Below are 20,400 nucleotides of genomic sequence, written 5' to 3' on the forward strand. Positions count from 1 at the left end.
GACACAGAGCCTTATTATTAATTATGAAAACTAGGCAGATAGCTTAATCTTGTTTCAGTTCTTTTTTTTTTTTTAAGATCTTTTTTTTTTTTTTTTTTTGAGGGGGACAGGATTTCTCTGTGTTGTTTTGGTGCCTGTCCTAGATCTCACTCTGTAGGCCAGGTTGGTTTCAAATCACAGAGATCCATTAGACTCTGGCTCTGCCTCCTGAGTGCTAGGATTAAAGGCGTATGCCACCTCTGCTCGCTTAGGCTTGTTTGTAACTAGCTCTTACAACTTAACCCATTTCTATTAATTTTTATTCTTCCTTGTGGCTTTCTTACCTCATCTTTCTGCTTGCTCTGTGTCTCCTGGCTTCTCTGCCTGCTTCCCAGCATCCTCCCTGCCCAGAAATCCTGCCTAGCTATTGGCTGTTCAGCTTTTTATTAAACCAATCAGTGACATGTCTTCACAGTGTACAAAAAGATTATTCCACAACATTTCCCCCTTTTTGTCTAAATAAAAAGGAAAGATTTTAACTCTAACATAGTAAAACTATACACAATAAGAACAATTATCAAGTAAGAGTTACATTCATAATGTCCAGTCCATTTGTATTTGGCATATTCAGAAAAAATACTCTTATCTATTTTATCTTGATGAATTTAAAGTTTGATACCTAAACCATTTTCTATTATAACTTGTATTACTATCTTAAAACTATTTCCTTAGACCTCAAAACATTTTTTTTGATAAACAATTTAAGCTTTTGTGTCTCTCAACTTTATAAACTTTACATCTGTTATCTAAGTTTTTTTCTCAATTTGGTAACAAGGAAAACTGTAAAACTATAACTATTTAGTTTTCAATCTCCATCAGAGACCCAAAAAGGATAAAATATTACTTGAGTAAACAGGAAGTGCAGAGCAAACAACTTTCAAAACTATAGAAATGACAGAAACAGCTGGCTTCCTGGACAGTCACCCTAGTTTCCTCTGCAACATTGGGGCATCTGTCTTCAGCTACAGGCCTAGAGTATCTGACAGACTTTTCGGTGAAGCAGGAATTTTGAAGGACTGTCTTACTTTGTCTTGTCAAAGTTTGGCAGACACTTTTGTTTGTGTCTTGCTGGTCCAGTTTGGTCAGCGGTTGAGTCAAGGACAGTTTTTTGGCCCAGTGACTAGCTTTTGCCATAAAGAAAGCAAACTCTGGCTGGGTGGTGGTGGCACGCACCTTTAATCCCAGCACTCGGGAGGCAGAGGCAGGTGGATCTCTGTGAGTTTGAGGGCAGACTGGTGGTCTACAGAGCGAGATCCAGGATAGGCACCAAAACTATACAGAGAAACCCTGTCTCGGGGGAGAAAAAAAAAAAGCAAATTCCATATAGAGGTTCTTTGATGATGCCCATCAACTTTTTTTTTTTTTTTTTTTTTTTTTAGGTAGATTGGTACTGTTGTGTTTCACTGTCATGAAAAAGTATTAAGTTATAACTTTTTTTTTTTTTTCTTTTTTGGTTTTTCGAGACAGGGTTTCTCAGAGTAGCTTTGCGCCTTTCCTGGAATTCACTTGGTAGACCAGGCTGGCCTCGAACTCAGAGATCTGCCTGGCTCTGCCTCCCAAGTGCTGGGACTAAAGGCGTGTGCCACCACCGCCCAGCCAAGTTACAACATTTTAAATGCCGTATTCTGTAGGTCTTTGAAGTGTTTGAAGATCACCTATCTATCTAAAATACATCTCTGTATGATATTGAAAACATACCTAACATGACTATAAGTTTGATTGTTATAGATGGCTTTTAACCTGTATTTCTTTATTATCCTAAATAGCTTTCAAGGACTAAAACTTTACATTACATTTTTAAATGAACTCCATAGGTACAATACCTTAAACAAGAAATATAAACATAAAATACAGTATAACAAAAATAACCTTGAATTTGTATCAATATACAAAAATCCATATCGTAAAATATTTGAGACTGGTGGTTGTTCAAAAGTAGACTCAACAACCCACCCTTTTATTCCATCATTTCTATACTATATCTCCCCTTTTTCCCTTCAGAAAGTGATCTCTGAGTCTAATCTCTTCTGTTCAGCTTTTTTTCTGAATGACCACTAACAACTTATAACCAACCCCCTAAATGATGACAAACATCCATAACCCACGGAATGACCAAAAACCACCTACCCTACCTCTTGGGAATGTGAATGTCACGTTTTCTGGACTGCTTCCTGCTATCTGGGAGTGATGACATCTTTAGGAGACCTAGAAAAAAATTAAGATAATGGTCAATTTGTGGGAGAGTTAGCTGTTACCTAGTCTTGGTGTGATGGGAAAATGTAGGGCTTATCTGAAGTCTGATTAGATTAGTCTATGAGGCTGGACCATCTCCAACAGCCTTAAAGCTGTTCTGGATGTTGAACAACGAGGAAACTGCAACAGAGGCACAATGTGAGGCTGGATCACCTGGACCACCCATTTTCATTGATGTCTGTTCCCCTTGCTCTGAAAACACACAAATTTATTTATTTATTTATTTATTGATCGATTGATTGATTGGTTTTTTTGAGACAGGGTTTCTCTGTAGCTTTGGAGTCTGTCCTGGACTAGCTCTGTAGACCATGCTGGCCTCGAACTCACAGAGATCCACCTGCCTCTGCCTCCCGAGTGCTGGGATTACAGGCGTGCTCCACCACCGCCCCGCAAATTTTTAAAGATAACATACATATCTGAATTAACACACGTGAAGTGTGTGGTGTACACAGTTAAAGATGAATTTTTGTTCTATGTTTGAGCAGGTAAAAGGCATCTGTCAACTTTATAAGTCCGTTTGGATTACATGACCAAACTGTAATATAAATCTTTATTTAGGACATATGAAAGGATGGCATGTAATAATAAGTCAATGAGGACTCTGGAGCCAACAAGGTTTATCATGTCTCATTTCGTCTTCGAGCTGTTCCCATGCCAAGAGATCAGCTTACACATCACCTATTCTGCAGTCATTCTTGGCTTCTTCCTCCATGTCAGAATACTTAGGAAGTCTCCCCTGGTCAAATCTGATCTCTGTTAACCTGGAAGGAATCCACAGCCTTTCGTTTCCCATGGAAACAAAAGCATAACCTCTTCTCTAATGTAATGCATTTTTTGACTTCCATTTTAAAGTTAAGGTATTCATTCCTAAAGTATATAGGTTGGTTTAATTCAGCAGTCCCTTCCACAATCCAATGTCTCTCAGCAGCTGTTGTCTATTCATTAGCATTCAAAAACTTCAAAATTAACAAAGCACCAAATAAGGTCCAAACTTCGTGTGTTATATTTCCCATCTTTATGTGACTTTTTAAATTACTTTATTTCTTTCTTTAAAGACTTTATTTTTTTTTAATTTTTTAATGATTGTATATATCCTCCCTCGCCCCCCTTAAGTCTATGCCATTGTTAAACACATTGTAACCTGTTAGAGGTTTTTTTCCCTCTGAACCTGCTTTATTGCGTATCTGTAACCTTTTCTGTCTGCATGAGCAAAACCTTAAGCTGTGGTGCAGCTTACTTAGCTCATGGTGCACTGGTGCCTCAAGCCTACAGACAGTTGGCCTCGGCCTGTGTGAGAGACTGTGGGAAGTCTTGTTTTCCCCCATTTTTGTGTGTTGGGAACCTTTTTTAAAGCTTTTTTCAGGTCTTATGTGGAAATATGTGCCTGTTGGATGCCATTTGTATTCAGATTTTTTTGTTGGAACCTTTGACTCCCCAATAATGACATGAAGACTTACTATTAATTATGAAAGCTGGGATGATAGCTTAGGCTTGTTTCTAACTAGTTCTTATAATTTAAATAACTCATTTCTATTAATTTACTTTCTGCCTCATGGCTTTATTACCTCATCTCTGTGCTGCCCATCATGCTTGTTCTGCATCTCCTGGCATCTCTGCCTTCTTCCCAAGTGTCCTGCCTGCCCAGAAATCCTGCCTAGCTATTGGCTGTTTAGCTTTTTATTAAACCAATCAGAGTGACACATCTTCATGGTGTACATAAAGATTATTACACAACATATATGCACCATAGATGCCAGAAGAGAATGATGGTATGGATACTGGGAACTGAACCCAAGTCCTTTGGAAGACCAGCTAGTCCACTTAGCTTCTGAGACATCTCTTTAGCCCCAGGGTCATCCAGTCTTGAAACGGGCAGGTAGGAATAATTCTTATCTCTTTCTGTTAAATAATTTGGAAATAGAGTCAGGTGGCAAGTGAAAAATCTAGATCTTGTGGGTTAGTGATAGTGGTTTGCAAGTTCATGCCACCTGTCTCTATTGTGAAGTGGGGTAGGTCACACTAGGCTGGTGGGTGAAGCAAACTATAAGGGGCCTATTGGGAACAAGTTGAGTTGGTCACTGTGGTGGGCACTTGGTGCCATGTTGGTCAAGCTTGGAACTTGGGTATCTTATTTGAGATGCAAGGCTCTTGTATTTGTTTTGTAGGGCTTCAAGGTGACATCTTGCTTTGAACTCTAATGTGGCAAATCTTGTGTTTATGTTCTCTTAGTATATCACTTTAATATGCCAACTTTCTGAATTCTGTGTTCTAATTTTGGGAAAGTTTATGGGAAGTGAACACAGGATACTGCAAAGCATACTTACGTTGCTTTGTAAGTTTTGTTTGTTTGGTTTTTTTTTTTTTTTTAAGACAAGGTCTCACTCTAGTGCAAGCTTCCTGGAACTTGCTGTGTAACCTAGGCTGGCCTTGAACTCAGAGATTTTCCTGCTTCTGCATCCCATGTGCTGGCGTTAAAAATATGTTCCATGTACCTAGTAGAAACCATACTTTGAGCTCAGCATAGTGGTGCACGTTTTTAATCCCAGTACTTGGGAGGCAGAGGCAGGTGGACTCTTGGCCAACTTGGTCCACAGAGGGAGTTCTAGGACAGCCAGAGCTGACTACACAGAGAAATCATGTCTTAAAAACCAAAAACAAAACAATAACAACAAAAAGGGAAAAAAGTACTTTGAATTTTGACTTTTTCCAGAGCTTAGTGATACTGATAAAATAGTTAATTTCTGTACCTGATAGTAGGTTTCTCTGCTGACATAGTAAGCCAGATCAAGCTGAATTGAAAAAGAAAAGGAACAGGTTTATTTGAGCTAAGCAACTTCTGGGTGAGTCCACCAGCCTCAGAGATGGGGCTGGAGGGTCACGTGCCTGAACTAAAGCAGGGAGCTTATATAGTCTGTAGGTGAGGGTTGACGTTACAAGCTGGGTTTGTGTCTACATATGGTCAAAAGCTGGAACGCTTAGGTGGGAACTTGGGCTGCTGGCAGCTTCAGCCTCCAAGAATTCAGAACTAGACTTTTTGGTGCCTTCCCTTTGTTCAGAGATTTGCTGAGAAGGTGTGGTTTGGAGAGAGAGACAGGAATGAGACTTTCTGGATCAAGTAAGAGTGAGCTGGAGGTTCCAACTGAACAATTGTCTCTTGAGTTGTTGGACAATGATAGTGTTGCTATAGCTTCTTGTCAGCCATGTAATCAATGGGAGGAAACAACTGTTAATCCCACCACTTGAGAGTAAAGACCAATTGCCCCTATTCTTTGGTCAAATTAAAAGGGAAGCTTTATTTTCTGTTAGACAAACCTATCTCCCTAAAGTAGGCTTTGAAAACATAGCAAGAACACAGGAAAGGATAGTGTTTATATAGTCCAAAAAACTGCAAGCCTAAGAGTTTTCAAGGTTTGGGGGATTTCCAGAGGAATTTTGGTTACGTAGGAGCTTGGCTGCACATTTTATACTTATTTGGCAGAACATCTCATCTTATCTGGGTATATTCAAGGTGTGAGTCAAACACAGGATGGAGAACAGCATGTCAAATTCCAGAAACAGGTTAAAACATGGTCAGCTTGAATTTTGCAGCAAACAAATGAACTTGTGATCTTATAACAAAGTGGCTTCAATTCTTAAGGTGGAGTTAGGCTGGACCATCACAACTGACACTACAGTGTACAGTGTTGAAGTGTTGATAGAAGTGCAGTTTAGGGGAGTAAAATATATTTTTCCTTATAATGGATTTTCTTTCTTTCTTTTTTTCTGGGGTGGGGTGGGAAGAGACAGGATCTCTACATAGCTCTAGCTGTCCTGGAACTCACTCACCACATAGATACATAGACCAGGCTGGCCTTGAACTCACAGAGCTTTGCCTATCTCTGCCTCCCAGTGTTGAGATAAAAGGTGTGTGACTTCATACCTGACTATAATGAATTTATTTTGATGTAAACATATTATCACTTAAGGAACATTTATGAAAGTAAGATATCTGATTTACTGTTTTCATTTGATAAATAATTGAATGATTAGATTTGTGATTATATGTACCATTGCCTAAAATATATTCTATTTAACTGTTAAATGTGTGGAATTGTTTTTGGTTGTTTAATTAAGACAGACAACAAACCAACTTCATTTTGCAATGGACATCCAATTTTCTTTTTTTAATGAATTTTATTTTATTTTTTAGAACTTATTAATTTGTATGTATGACTGTTTTGCCTACATGTCTGTATGTATACTAAGTGCATGCCTAGTGCCCATGGATGCCAGAAAAGGGCATTGGATCCCTTAGTACTGGAGTTATGGATAGCTGTGAGCCACCATGTGGGGTGGGAAATAAACCTACTTCTCTTTAAGAAGTGCCATAAGCTTATATCTACTATTTCTCCAAACCCTACATCTAATATCTCTTTTTAAAATTTCTATTTATTTTATGTGCTTTCTTTTTTTTCCCTGCATGTATGCCTGTGTGAGGGTGTCAGGTCCCCTGGAACTGGAGTTACAGATACTTGTGAGCTGCTATGTGGGTGCTGGGAATTGAACCAGGGTCTTCTGGAAGAGCAGTCAGTGCTCTTAACTGCTGAGCCATCTCTCCAGCCCCACATCTAATACTTGTAATGCAGGCACATATTTTATTTCCTAGAGAGCAAAGGGAGAAAGAAGAGATTGAGAAATACCGAATGGAGCGTCCCAAAATCCAGCAGCAATTTTCAGATCTCAAGGTGAGCAGATGGGTTGGCATACTGGTTCTCAGGCCCTCATCTAAGCAGCAGAAGGCCAAACTACTCTGCTGTAGTACTTGAACCTCTACTAACTGCTGTTTACTTAGTTTAGAAGATTAATTGCTTAGGGGAGGTTTGTGCTTCAGTATATTTGATCTTCTGCCCTATGTTCTAAAAAAAAAAAAAACAAAGGAAAAAATATTTTCTTCTACCCTTTTTTAAAAAGATTTGTTTATTTTATGTGTGAGTGCTATATCTTCATGTATGCCTTTGTGCTAGAGGAGGGCATCAGATCCCACGAGAGATGATTGTGAGCCACCATATGGTTGCTGGGAATTGAACTCAGGACCTCTGGAAGAGCAGCCAGTGCTCTTTGGAAATACAGTTTTTTATTAAATTTCTCTCCATTTAGGCATATGCTTTCTAAGCTGCCTATTGAACTTTGACCTAATAATTTACATTTTTAAAATAGTGCAAACCCAAGTGAATTGGTTTCTCTAAATAAAATGGAAAACCAGGATTATTAGGATGGCTCAACAGGTAAAGGCACTTGCCATCAAGCCTAACAGCCTGAATTTGCCTTCCAAGTCCCAGGTGGTGGAAAGCAAGAACCAAATCTTGGCATTTATCCTTGTATGTGTCCATGCTCACATGCATGTACACACATATAGTAAATAATAAATACATAAAAATTCTTATTAATTTTTTTTGTGCATTGGTGTTTTGCCTACATATATGTTTGTGTAAGTGTGTTAGATCTCCTGGAACTGGAGTTGTGAGCTGTTTTGTGGGCATTGAATCCAGATCCTCTGGAAAAGCAGCCAGTGCTCTTAACTGCTGAGCCATCTCTCTAGCCCCTCATTTATTTATTTTTTTAAATGGAAAACCATTTCTGTATCAATCCTTCTAAGGCACAGTAGGCCAGAGGCTTGAGTAGGGCAAATATGAAGTCATGTAGATGACTAACATTTGGGATCTGCATATTTCCAGAGGAAGTTGGCAGAGGTCACAGAAGAAGAGTGGCTGAGCATCCCAGAGGTTGGCGATGCCAGAAACAAACGTCAACGGAATCCACGCTATGAGAAGCTGACCCCTGTTCCTGACAGTTTCTTTGCAAAACATTTACAGACTGGAGAGAACCACACTTCTGTGGATCCGCGACAAACTGTGAGTATCTGAACAGAGGCAAATGAGGCTTCTTTAGTCTGGATAAGGGTGTGGTGAGAAGGGTGAATGTTGAGTGCTTCTGTAGCTGTACTGTGACAAGAGTCTGCATAGCTGTACCTATTAGGGCATGGGGACTAGGGACTAGTGTTTAGAGGAGGTGGGAATCTTTAGCATGACAGTGCAAACCAGTGTTTTATCCTCCTTCTAGCAATTTGGAGGTCTGAACACACCCTATCCAGGTGGCCTGAACACTCCGTACCCTGGTGGAATGACACCAGGGCTGATGACACCTGGTACAGGGGAGCTGGACATGAGGAAGATTGGCCAAGCAAGAAATACCCTGATGGACATGAGGCTTAGCCAGGTGAGAGTTTGTCATGAATATTTTCTTATAGATGGTACTGAAGGGGGACAAAGCAACAAATTTGGGGCATGTAACTCAGATGGTAGATCACTTGCCTAGCATATGCAAGGCCCTTGGTTTGATCCCCAGCATAAACAAAAGAAAACACTCAACAATTTAAAAAACGGAAATGTATAAAGTTTATTTTTTATATTTGTCATAAAATGATACTCTGCCCTTGTTGTTAAGTGGGTAAGATTCTGTCTATAGGTGAGTATTTGTGTCTCTCTACAGGGCATGCACACTCGGCACAACAAATAAAGGGCCAGCCCTGTGTGACATGCTAGTTTGTCCCTTTGAGGTATGAGGCCATCATAGGGGATGAGTGCACTCCCAACAAATTTCATATGCTCTATTGATAAAGTCCTTTAAAAAAATTATTTATTATGTATACAGTGTTCTGTCAGAAGAAAGCACCAGATCTTATTTTTATAGATGGTTGTTAGCTACCATGTGGTTGCTGGGAATTGAACTCAGGACCTCTGGGAGAACAGTCAGTGCTCTTAACCACTGAGCCATCACTCCAGCTCTGATAAAGTCCTTTTTTAAGCACTGGGAATGAATCCAGGCTCCTACACTTGCTAGGCAAGTGCTCTACCACTGAGCTAAATTCCTAACTCTTTGTTACTGCATTTTTAAAATTTATAGAGGCAAATATTTTACAATAAAAAACCAATAGCAGGCCGGGCAATGGTGACACATGCCTTTAATCCCAGCACTCGGGAGGCAGAGGCAGGTGGATCTCTGTGAGTTTGAGGCCAGCCTGGTCTCCAAAGTGAGTTCTAGGAAAGGCGCAAAGCTACACAGAGAAACCCTATCTCGAACCCCCCCCCTCCCCGAAAAAAAACCAAAACAAAAAAAACCCAAAAACAAAAACAAAACCCAATAGCAGCTGGGCATTGTTGTTCAAATCTTAGATGATCTTTTAATACAAAAAACCCAGAGCCAGATATCAGGGTAAAAGCTGAAAGATCAGAGAATAAGAGCAGCCAGCCACTAGTTCTTACCTCTATGAAATCTTCAGCCTAAAGAGAGTCAGTTCCTATTTCCTCAGGCCTTATATACCTTTCTCTGCCCTGTCATATTACTTCCTGGGATTAAAAGTAAGTGTGCTTCCTAAGCAAAGGCATGAGATCTCAAGTGCTGGGATTAAAGGTCTGTGTGCCACCACTACCTGACCTCTATGACTAATCTAGTGGCTGGCTCTGTCCTCTGATCCTCAGGCAAGTTTATTAGGTTACACAATATATCACCACAGGGCATGGTGGTGTACACCTTTAATCTCAGCACTTGGAAGGCAGACACAGGTGAATTTCTGTGAGTCTGATAACAGCCTGGTCTACAAAGCAAGTTCTAGGATAGCCGGGGCTGTTACACAGAGAAACCCTGTCTCAAAACAAAACTTATTTATTTTTAAAAAATTTTACTTTTTTTTTTGTTAACGTGTGTATGTCTCCTTTAACTTGTAAAATGGAGAGTAGTTTATATGCAGCATGATTTAATCTTCTTTTGTGTGTGGTATTGGAGAGGAGACTTATTATATGCTAGGTGAACATTGTGTGACCGAGCTTCATCTCCTGCCCTTCACCCTTTACTTATTTGTCATTTTTTTCTTTTCTTTCTTTCTTTTTTCTTTTTCTTTTCTTTTCTTTCTTTCTTTTTTTTTTTTTATTTGAGACAGTGTTTTGCTGTGGTTGATCTTTGGAAAACTGAGTTCTTTCTTTTCTTTCTCTCTCTTTTTTTTAAAAACTTTTTGTTTTGAATTCATAGGCTTCTTTGTGGCACATTTAAGTCATTATTTCTGTAGAGTCTTTGAAGTGGAATTTTTTTGCTGCATATCATATTACCTTCCTCATTTTACATTCTTATGCTGTACCTGCTGGATGATGTGACATCTCTGGCACCTAGCACTGTTGGATCCTTTTCGTCACTCTGTCTGTCTAAAGCATACTATCCATCTCTGAACTCAGTGGGCTTCCAGTTGGCCAATTTCTTTTTCTAAAGATTTGTTTATTTTTATTTTAAATGTATGAGTGTTTTGCCTGCATTGTATGTCTTGTATACTGTGTATGTACAGTGTCTAGAAGCCAGAAGAGCACATTGGGTTCCTTGGAACCAGAGTTACAGATGAGCCATCATGTGGATGCTACGAGTCAAAAATCTAGGTCCTCTGGAAAAGCAGCCTGTAGGCAGAGCCTTTTCTCTGTTCTACTCGGTCCCACAGTACTGCAGCCGCTTATAAAATAATCCTCAGAGGCTTAATATTAATTGCAAACTGTTTGGTCTGTGGTTCAGGCTTATTGCTAGCTAGCTGTTATATCTTAAATTAACCCATTTCTTTTAATCTATGTATTGCCATGTGTCTCATGTCTTTACCTATGTTCTATTATATTTTGCTCCCCTGGCAGCTGGATGGTGTCTGATCTGACTTCTTCTTCTCCCTATATTACTGCTTAGATTTCCCATCTGTCTCTTATCCTGCCTTGCCATAGCTAAAGCAGCTTTATTTATTAACCAATGGTAGCAACACATATTCACAGTGTACAGTAAGACATTCCACAGAAGCAGCCAATGTTCTTTAACTGCTGAGTCATCTCTTCAGCTCCCAGTTAATGAATGATTTAGTTGTGGTGCAGTTAAATATTTGTGAGTCTCTAAGGGTCTGAGAAACACCTTTATTGTGGCAGTTTATTTCCCTGTTTTGTATTTAATATCAGTGTCACTTTGTTTCCTTTGGTTTGTTCTTTTTCTCCCGTAGCTGTTGTAGAATTAATATTTTCTTGTAAGAGCATTAAGAAGCAATTAATGTTTCTCTATTTCTTTTCCTCTTTTCCTTTTTTGTGGTGATAGGGATAGAACCCAGGCCCTTCATTGTATTAGGCAGGTGTTCTACTCCTGAGCTATAACCCCAGCTAAGAGTATTTGAAAAAAAAAAAAAAACCAAAACCAAAAGAAAAACATGTGCCATGGTTAAAGTTAAAGTGTGTGTATCAAAAGCTTTACATTTTCTTCTTTCTATTTTTAATTTTTATTTTATTTATTTTCTGTGACAGGGTCTCACTATATAGCCCTGGCCCTCGTACTCACTCTAGACCAGGCTGGCCTCTAATTCACAGATTCACATGTTCCTGCCTCGGGAGTACTGAGATTAAAGACACATGCCTCTATGTGGGCTTTATCTTTTTTATTTTACCTTCCTGTCTTTTTAAAAAATAATTGTTAGGAGTTAGAACCCAGAGTGTCAAGCAAGCTAGATAAGTAGTATACTATTGAGCTATTACCCCAGCACCGGAATTTACCACTTTAAACTTTTTGTATGTTTATATCCGAGACAAAATCTTACTATGACTACATTGCCCAGGCTGGCCTCATACTTCTGCCTTAAGTGATCCTCCTGCCTGTTAGTACTACAGATAGAATATTATGATGCCTGGACATTTTAACCATTTTTATGTGCATGTTTATCAATTTAAGTACTTTCTTGCTATTATGCAGCCATCACTACCATCCAGTTCTGGGGACTGAACTCAGACCTTCGAAGAGAAGAAAGTACTTTTAACTGCTGAACTGTCTCTTCCAGTTCAACATTTACTTTATTTTCCTTTGAAAATAGTCATTCTCTTTGTGTGCGTGCATGTGCACATGTGAATGTGTGTGTACATGAATGTATATACATGTTTATGTGGGTTTGTGCATAGTGCATATGTTTATGTACTCAAGTATGGAGGCCAGAGGTCAGCACTCTGTGTCTTCCTCTAGTCTCTTACTTTATTTGTTCTTTTTTTAAAGGTAGAATTTAATATTTTAATTGGCAAGTAATACAGATACTAGGACTATACAAATTAGAATGGTCCTACATATATTCTTCAGGGTATTTTTGTTGTTTTATTTTGAGACAGGATCCGACGTGTAATTGGCTGGCCTGAAACTATGTAGACCAGGCTAGCCTTGAACTTGTAATATTTCCTTGCCTTTGCCTTTCATGTGCTGGAATTACAGATATAAGCTATCATGCCTGGGGTTTCGGAGGAGAGGAAGACAGTCTCATGTGACCTAGCTGACTTCATACTTGCTATGTATGTAGCCAAGGATGACCTTGAATTTCTGATCCTTCCTACCACTATCTTTGAAGTGCTGGGATTATAGATGTGTAGCACCATGCCCACTTACTAGAAAAAAAACAGGTTTCTCTGTGTAGTTTTGGTGTCTGTCCTGGATCTCGCTCTGTAGACCAGGCTGGCCTCGAACTCACAAAGATCTGCCTGCCTCTGCCTCCCGAGTGCTGGGATTAAAGGCGTGTGCCACCACCGCCTGGCCCATCTTTTCTTAAGAGTGTTGTACAGTGTACCTATAAAATCTCAGTACTCAGGAAGCTGAGGCAAGAGCATCACCTTGAGTCTGAGTCCAACTTGGGTTGTAGTATGAGATCTTGTCTTTAAAAAAAAAAAAAAAGAAAGAAAAAGAAACATTGTTTTTCTACCTTGCATTGGGTGAGGAAAGGTCCTGCACCTCTTAGCCCAAAGCAAGCCTTGTCCCTTTCTCTTTGGTTTTGTTATTCATTCTCAGCATCCTATGGACCACCCTAGGTAGTTGGAGAAACTACACACACTTGCCTTTTCTACCATAATTAAGGCAGCCCTGTCCCCACCTTTTTTTATTTTTTAAGATTTGTTTCCATTTTTTGTGTGAGCACTGGATTTAAAAGCAGGTACTGCTGTGTCCAACTTTCATGTAGGTGTTTAGGTCCTCATGCTCTCATGGCAAACACTTTACCAATTGAACCATCTCTCCTGGTTCCCAAAATAGCCATTCTAATGGGTGTGAAGTTGTGATTTTATTTGTATATTCCTAATGATTAGTAATGTTAATCATCCTTTTATGTATTTGCTATTCAGAGAAATAGATTCAAGATGCTTGCTCTTTTGTTTGCTTAGTTTTTGTCCTTTTTATTTTTTAAAATTTTATTTTATGTTTGAGTGTTTTTGCTTGAATGTTTGTATGCACAACATGTTTGTGCCCTGTACTGTTTAAATTTAGAAGAGGACATTGGATCCCCTGGAAGAGTTTGGAGATGGTTATGAGTAACCATGTGGTTGCTAGAAACCAATTCTTGGTCCTCTGCAAGAGCAACAAATGCTCCTAACTACTGAGCCATCTCTCCAGCCCTCTTGTTTTTTGTTCTTTTGAAACAGGGTTTCATGTAGTTGAGGGTAGTTCGGAACTCAATGTGTAGTGCAGGATGACCCTGAATTTTGGATCCTCCTGTCTCCATCTCTTCAGTACTGAGATTATAACTTGGTTTATATAATGCTAGGGTTATGTTTGTGGTAGGCAAGTACTCTACTGTTTGAGATATATTTGTTACCATACCCCTCTTTGTTTTTTGTTGGTTTTTGGAGACAGGGTTTCTCTGTAGCTTTGGAGGCTGTCCTGGAACTCGCTTTGTAGACCAGGCTGGCCTCGAACTCACAGAGATCCACCTGCCTCTGCCTCCTGAGTGCTGGGATTACAGGTGTGCGCCACCACCACCCGACCTTGTTTGTTTTTTTGAAACAGGGTTTCTCTTGTCCTGGAACTCATTTGTAGACCCGGCTGGTCTTGTACTCAGAGATCTGCATGCCTCTACCTCCCGAGTACTGGGATTAAAGGAAATGTGCCGCCGCCGCCACCACCACCTGCCTCCCTCTTTTTTTTTGAGATAGGTTTCATTAGCTGTTAGCCCAGACTGGCTTTGGGCTATGTAGTACAGGTAGTCTTGAATTCATGGTCAATTTGCATTAGCCTTGTAAGTGTTGTTTATTAGAGGCATGAGCCATTGTGTCTTGCTTTCCCTTTTTTTCTGGTGCTGAGGATTAAACCCATGCTTTCTATATACTGGGCAAACATTTTCCTGCCAAACTAAACCTTGACCCTGCCCATTTAAAAAATAAAATTATATTTATTTATATTTTTATTGTTGCTTGTCATAGGTTTTGTTTTGTTTTTGTTTTTTTCTTTCAGTACTAGAGATCAAACCCAGGGCCATGCATATATATGTTAGTTGGGCAAATATTTTACTCCTGAGCTACCCAACTTTGTGTGTCTGTGTGTGTATGTCTACATGTGCCACATACTGGTAGAGCTAGAGTAGGAAATCATGACCAGAAGAAAATGTTAGTTGTCCTGCTCTATCACCTAACACCTGAAGAGGTCTCTCAGTTGAATCTGAAGCTCTCTGTTTTCAATAGACTGGTTGGTCAATGAACTCCCAAGATCCCTGCCAATGCTGGGGTTACAGGGACACATTACCATGCGCGCACACGCGCGCGCACACACACACACACACGCACACACACACACACACATTAACATGAGTGCTGGGATTTTAATTCAGGCTCTCATGCTTACTATGATCCATCTCACAAAATCTCAACAAAAAGAAAATCGCAAAAGGCCTTTTTTTACTTTTTTTTTTTTTTTTAAGTCAGGGCCTTACTACTTGGCTGATCTGCTGGATATGTAGACCAGTGCTCAATAAAAACTTGGGAGTCAAATACTGGGGTAAGAACCTGAATGACCAGAGAAGCAGTAGAGAAGCAACCAGTGACCTCCTCTCCTCTCCTCTCCTCTCCTCTTTCTTTCTATCTTTTTCTCTTTCTTTCTTCTCTCTCTCTCTCTCTCTCTCTCTCTCTCTCTACCTATCTATATCTATCTATCTATCTATCTATCTGTCTCATTCCTTGATCCAAAAAAGCTGAAATGTCTCTGAGCCCCACCCTAATACTTCCTGTGTTCGTAGTCTTCCAAAATCTCTGTGGCTAATTTTGGTCACCTAGTAGCTAGCTCTGCCCTCTGATTCAAAGCACACTTTATTGTCAGTCTTGGGAGCATCAGAATGCAATCAAAATATACCACAACAGTGCTCTGCCTCCTGAGTACTGGTTTTACAGGTGTATGCCCATGCTGGCTGTTTCTAGGTCGTGGTTGTTGTTTTTAGACAGGGTTGCCCTGGCTGTCCTGGAACTCACTTTGTAGACCAGGCTGACCTCTCAAACTCACAGAGATTCACCTGCCTCTGCCTCCAGAGTGCTGGGATTAAAGGTATATGCTACCATGCCTGGCTAATTTTTAGTTTTTAATTTTTAATTGATATCAGTAAGTTGCGTAGGCTGACCTTGAACTTACTATATAGCTAGGTAGACCTTGAACTTTGGTTCTTTCTGCCTCAGCCTTCTAAGTAGTAGCTGGGATTATAGGTGTGTGCTATCAGACCTGGCTTATCATGGCGGTTTAAACACTCACAATTATGATAGTAGAATGAACTGCTGTATTGAAATTAAAAAAAAATAATTGAAATTACCAATCTTTTACTTTATGAGTGTCTTGGTTTAAGTCAGTCTTGGAATGTAAATGGATTTTCTTTGAGCCAACAGCTCAGAAAAAAACTACACGGAGATTTATTAATTATTGGCCTTAGCTTATGCTTGTTCCTAAATAGTTCTTTTTTTTTTTTTTTTAAGATTTATTTATTTATTATTATGTATACAGCATATATGACTGCAGGCCGGAAGAGGGCACCAGATCTCATTACAGATGGTTGTGAGCCACAATGTGGGTGCTGGGAGTTGAACTCAGGACCCCTGGGAAAGCAGCCAGTGTTCTTAACTGCTGAGCCATCTCTCCAGCCCCTAAATAGTTCTTATAACTTAAATTAACCCATATCTTTTAGTCTATGTTCTTTTATGTAGCTCAATTACCTTTACTCGGTACTGCCTATCCTGCTTCCTCTGCATCTGGCTGGTGATTCCGTCTTTCTTCTCCTGAGGCCTCTCTGTCCCCAGAAGTCCTGCCTAACCTATTTCCCTGCCTAGCTATTCCATTCTGCTCTTTATTAAACCAGTCACTAGGCACTTTGGTAAAAACACAGCTTCACAGTGTATAAAAAGATTATTCCACAACAATTGAAAGACATTTTTTTTTTCTATGTCTACTTGAGTTTTTTCCCTAGGATTTTGGGATCTCTTTGTGTCTTGGTTACTTTTCTATTGGTGTGATAAAACATCATGGCCAAGGCAATCTATAAAAGAAAGCATTTAATTTGGCTTGTGGTTTCAGAGTTTGTAACAGACATTCTTTTGGGCCACCAACCAGCTCCCAAATCATGACAATGGAGACTTATTATTACTTATGAAAGCTTGGCCTTCTCTTAGCTCTGTTTTTATCTGTTTATCTACCTTAGCCTCAGGGCTTTTTATCTTTCTTTCATTCTGTATATCTTTGCTGCTTCCTCTGAGTCTGTCTTGCTGGCTTCTGGACCCAGACCTGTCCCTCTCTTTCTCTCTCGTTCTCACCTCCTTCTCTCTCAAGCCTAGATTTCTCCTCCTACTTATTCTTTCTGCCTGCCAGTCCTGCCTAGTTATTGGTCATTCAGCTTTTTTATTAGACCAGTCAGGTGCCTTAGGCAGGCAAGGTGAAATAGCAACACATCTTTACATAATCAAATGCAGCATAAACAAATTTAACACATCTTTACATAGTTAAAGTAATATTCCACAACATAAACGAATGTAGCACATCTTTACATAGTTTAAAGTAATATTCCACAAGAGTGTTAAGAGTCCATGATGGTGGAATGAAGGGACAGTTGAGAGCTCAAATCTTGATCCACAACCACATGCCACCGAGAAGGCATACTGAGACTGGCACAAGTTTTTTATTTTTGTTTATTTTTGTTGGTGGTGGTTTTTTTTTTGGGGGGGGGGGGGGATAGGGTTTCTCTGTTATGTAGCTTTGGCTGTCTTGGAACTTACTCTGTAGACCAGGCTGGCCTTGAACTCACAGAGATCTACCTGCCTCTGCCTTCCAAATGCTAAGATTAAAGGTGTGCACCACCACGGTCTGGCTGGCACTAGTCTTTTGAAACCTCAAACACCCACCTCCAGTGGTCTTCCAACAAGACCATATCCCCTAACTCTTTCCAAATAGTTTCACCGACTGGGGAACCAAGTATTCATTCGTACATGAGCCTGTGGGAACCATTCTCTTTCAGCCCTATTCCCCACCCCAATATTAATCCTTATGGAAGATTTCTATACTTTCCTGTAGAATGTACTTTCCTAATCACCAACTGTTGTCTGAGTTACATAAAGTGGTTTCCCTCCTGACTATTTATTCTTGGGTAGATTCGTTGGGAGGGTTTCCAGGGTCCTTGGTAAGGCATTCTTTGTTTTAGACATCACTGGTCCTGTCTAGTTGATTCTTACCTTTACCTATCTCACAGGTATCTGACTCAGTGAGTGGGCAAACTGTTGTGGACCCCAAAGGCTATCTGACAGATCTAAATTCTATGATCCCAACCCACGGAGGGGATATAAAGTGAGTATGTTGCAGAATTTGCCTAGTGTATTGTGGAGTTTTTTTTTTTTTTTTAATATACAGTCAAAATATGACATGGATGTTCTGAGAAATGTAGAAATATATTTATATTCATTTACTGTGTGTGTTAAATATTTACAAATAATATCTTAAGGTCTGTGCTTGTGATACGCTAGAAAGCAGCTTTACTAATTATCTCATGTTTCTTGTCTGGAAATTCAGGCCTCATTTTGTTTGCTCAGTGTCCCCACAGAGCTGTTTTGGATTTTGTGTCTTCAGCATGTTGTCCTTAGCAATTTATGCCTTGTGTCTGAGGGGGTGCCTTCTCCCTGGCTCTTGTCACATTTCTGGTAGTGTGGCCTAATGTTTTGTGGCTTCTCATTCTTATAGTGACATTAAGAAGGCACGGCTACTTCTCAAATCTGTTCGAGAAACAAACCCTCATCACCCACCTGCTTGGATTGCATCAGCTCGCCTGGAAGAAGTCACTGGAAAGCTACAGGTGGCTCGGAACCTTATTATGAAAGGGACAGAGATGTGTCCCAAGGTGAAGCCTATAGCACATTTCTCTTGACACGTACATGATTTCTGGCTCCCAGAAAACCCTGTTTTGCTAAGCATGGTACCTATACTGGAGAAATGGAGCTAGAGCAGGGTTTTAAGTAGAGGGAAAGAAGTTTCTTGCTTGGTTTTGTATTTTTAAATCTGGGGGTGGTGGTGGTGGTGGTGGTGGTGGTGCTGCTGCTGCTGCTGCTGCTGCTGCTGCTGCTGCTGGGGTGGTGGTGGTGCTGGGGTGGTGGGACTTACAGGTTAGTGCTAGCTCTTAGTATATTCCAGCATTTGTGTTTTGGGAGGTGGGATGACTAGACAATTTTAAAAAGTACTATGAAACCAACTGAATGTCATATGCTCTGTGTGGACTATTTCTGATAGTGAAAGAAACCCTCTGTGGAATTCTCTGAACTTTAGGCATAAATCTGAACTTCCCAGACAGACATAGGGTCTTTGTTTTTCCCATAGACTTTGCCTACAGTAAATTGTATTCTTTTTCTTTGTGAAGGATTATATGTGTCTTTCATTTAGACATGGTAGCCACATTTCTGAGCTTTGTCATTATTACAAGGGGAACCCTCATATGTATGTATTTTATGGCCAAGTTGATTCTTATAGAATTTGGAGGCCCAGAGGTACCCACTTCTCCCTTGTGGTTTCCAGGCTGTTCTTACTGCCACTTGCCCCCTCCCCCCCTTTTTTTTCTTTGCTCCAGAGTGAAGATGTCTGGCTAGAAGCGGCCAGGCTACAGCCTGGGGACACAGCCAAGGCTGTGGTGGCACAAGCTGTCCGTCATCTCCCACAGTCTGTTAGGATTTACATTAGAGCAGCAGAGCTAGAAACAGACATTCGAGCAAAGAAGCGTGTTCTTCGGAAAGGTAAGCCTCCCTTGGAGATACTCCCTTAGATTGCACCTGTCCTCCCAGTGCTAGGACTAAAGGGGTGCTCCACCACTGCCTGGCGAAGGTTTTTTTTTTTTTTTTTTTTTGGTTTTTTTTTTGCTTTCTGATGTTTTATTTTCTTGGAGAGCAGCTTTGCTCCTCCTTTGCTCAGGCTTTTTGTGAGAGTTCAGATGCTGATGATATTGTCTAGGCCTTTTTCCTGAGCTGGTTGCCTCTGCCCTTGACCCTTCTGTAAGGGAAGGACTCTAGTAGGGGAATTCTCACACTGATTGGAGGCCACATTCCTACCTTTCTGTAGTATGTGAGTCACTGTCCTCCCAGTGGGACAGTTTGGATTCCATCCTGCTGCTGTGGCTCTGGAGGCTAGATAAGATGGCTGTAGGAAGAAGTGTACTCAGCCAGGCCTTTTGACATGATCTAAGGTGTGTCTACAGGGTAGTGTACCCATTGGTGTAAGTCTGAGCTCACTGATGGTCACACCTGAGTAAGTGGTCATTGAATTTCTTCCTGCACTGATTGGACTGCACCTCACAACACCTGTAAGGCAATAATATATGCTATCCATTCATGGTCAACTAAAATACAGTTTTGTTTTGGTTTGGTTTTTAAAGATTTTAAAGATTTCCAGGCAGTGGTGGCACATGCTTTAATCCCAGCACTCAGAAGGCAGAGACAGGTGAATCTCTGAGTTCGAGGCTAGCCTGGTCTGGTCTACAGAGCAAGTTCCAGGACAGTTGGAGCTATACAGAGAAATCCTGTATCAGAAACCAAAAAAAAAAGTATTTGTGTGTGTATATCTATCTATCTATCTGTCTGTCTGTCTGTCTGTCTGTCTATCCACATATTTATACAAGAGTCCCCAGAGGCCAGAAAAGAGCATCAGATCCCCTGGAGCTAGAGTTATAGGCAGTTGAGAGCCATCTTACAAGGGTACTGGGAACTGAACTTGGGTCTTCTGGAAGAGTAGTAAGCACTGTTGTTTGAGTCATCTCAAAGAAGAAAAAAC

At 40.3% G+C, this 20,400-nt stretch overlaps 1 protein-coding gene across 1 annotated transcript in view; it reads left to right on the forward strand.

Moving 5' to 3' along the window:
- Prpf6 (pre-mRNA processing factor 6) overlaps positions 1–20,400 on the forward strand; it is a 72,174-nt gene that overhangs the window by 7,748 nt on the left and 44,026 nt on the right. The window contains exons 4-9 of the mRNA XM_036183616.1: positions 6,938–7,016; positions 8,007–8,183; positions 8,392–8,547; positions 17,846–17,940; positions 18,331–18,487; positions 19,208–19,370. Of these exons, the coding sequence (XP_036039509.1) occupies positions 6,938–7,016; positions 8,007–8,183; positions 8,392–8,547; positions 17,846–17,940; positions 18,331–18,487; positions 19,208–19,370 (827 nt within the window). The remainder of the gene's footprint in view (positions 1–6,937; positions 7,017–8,006; positions 8,184–8,391; positions 8,548–17,845; positions 17,941–18,330; positions 18,488–19,207; positions 19,371–20,400) is intronic.

This window comes from Onychomys torridus, chromosome 4, assembly GCF_903995425.1.
Source record: "Onychomys torridus chromosome 4, mOncTor1.1, whole genome shotgun sequence".
NCBI classification, from domain to species: Eukaryota; Metazoa; Chordata; class Mammalia; order Rodentia; family Cricetidae; genus Onychomys; species Onychomys torridus.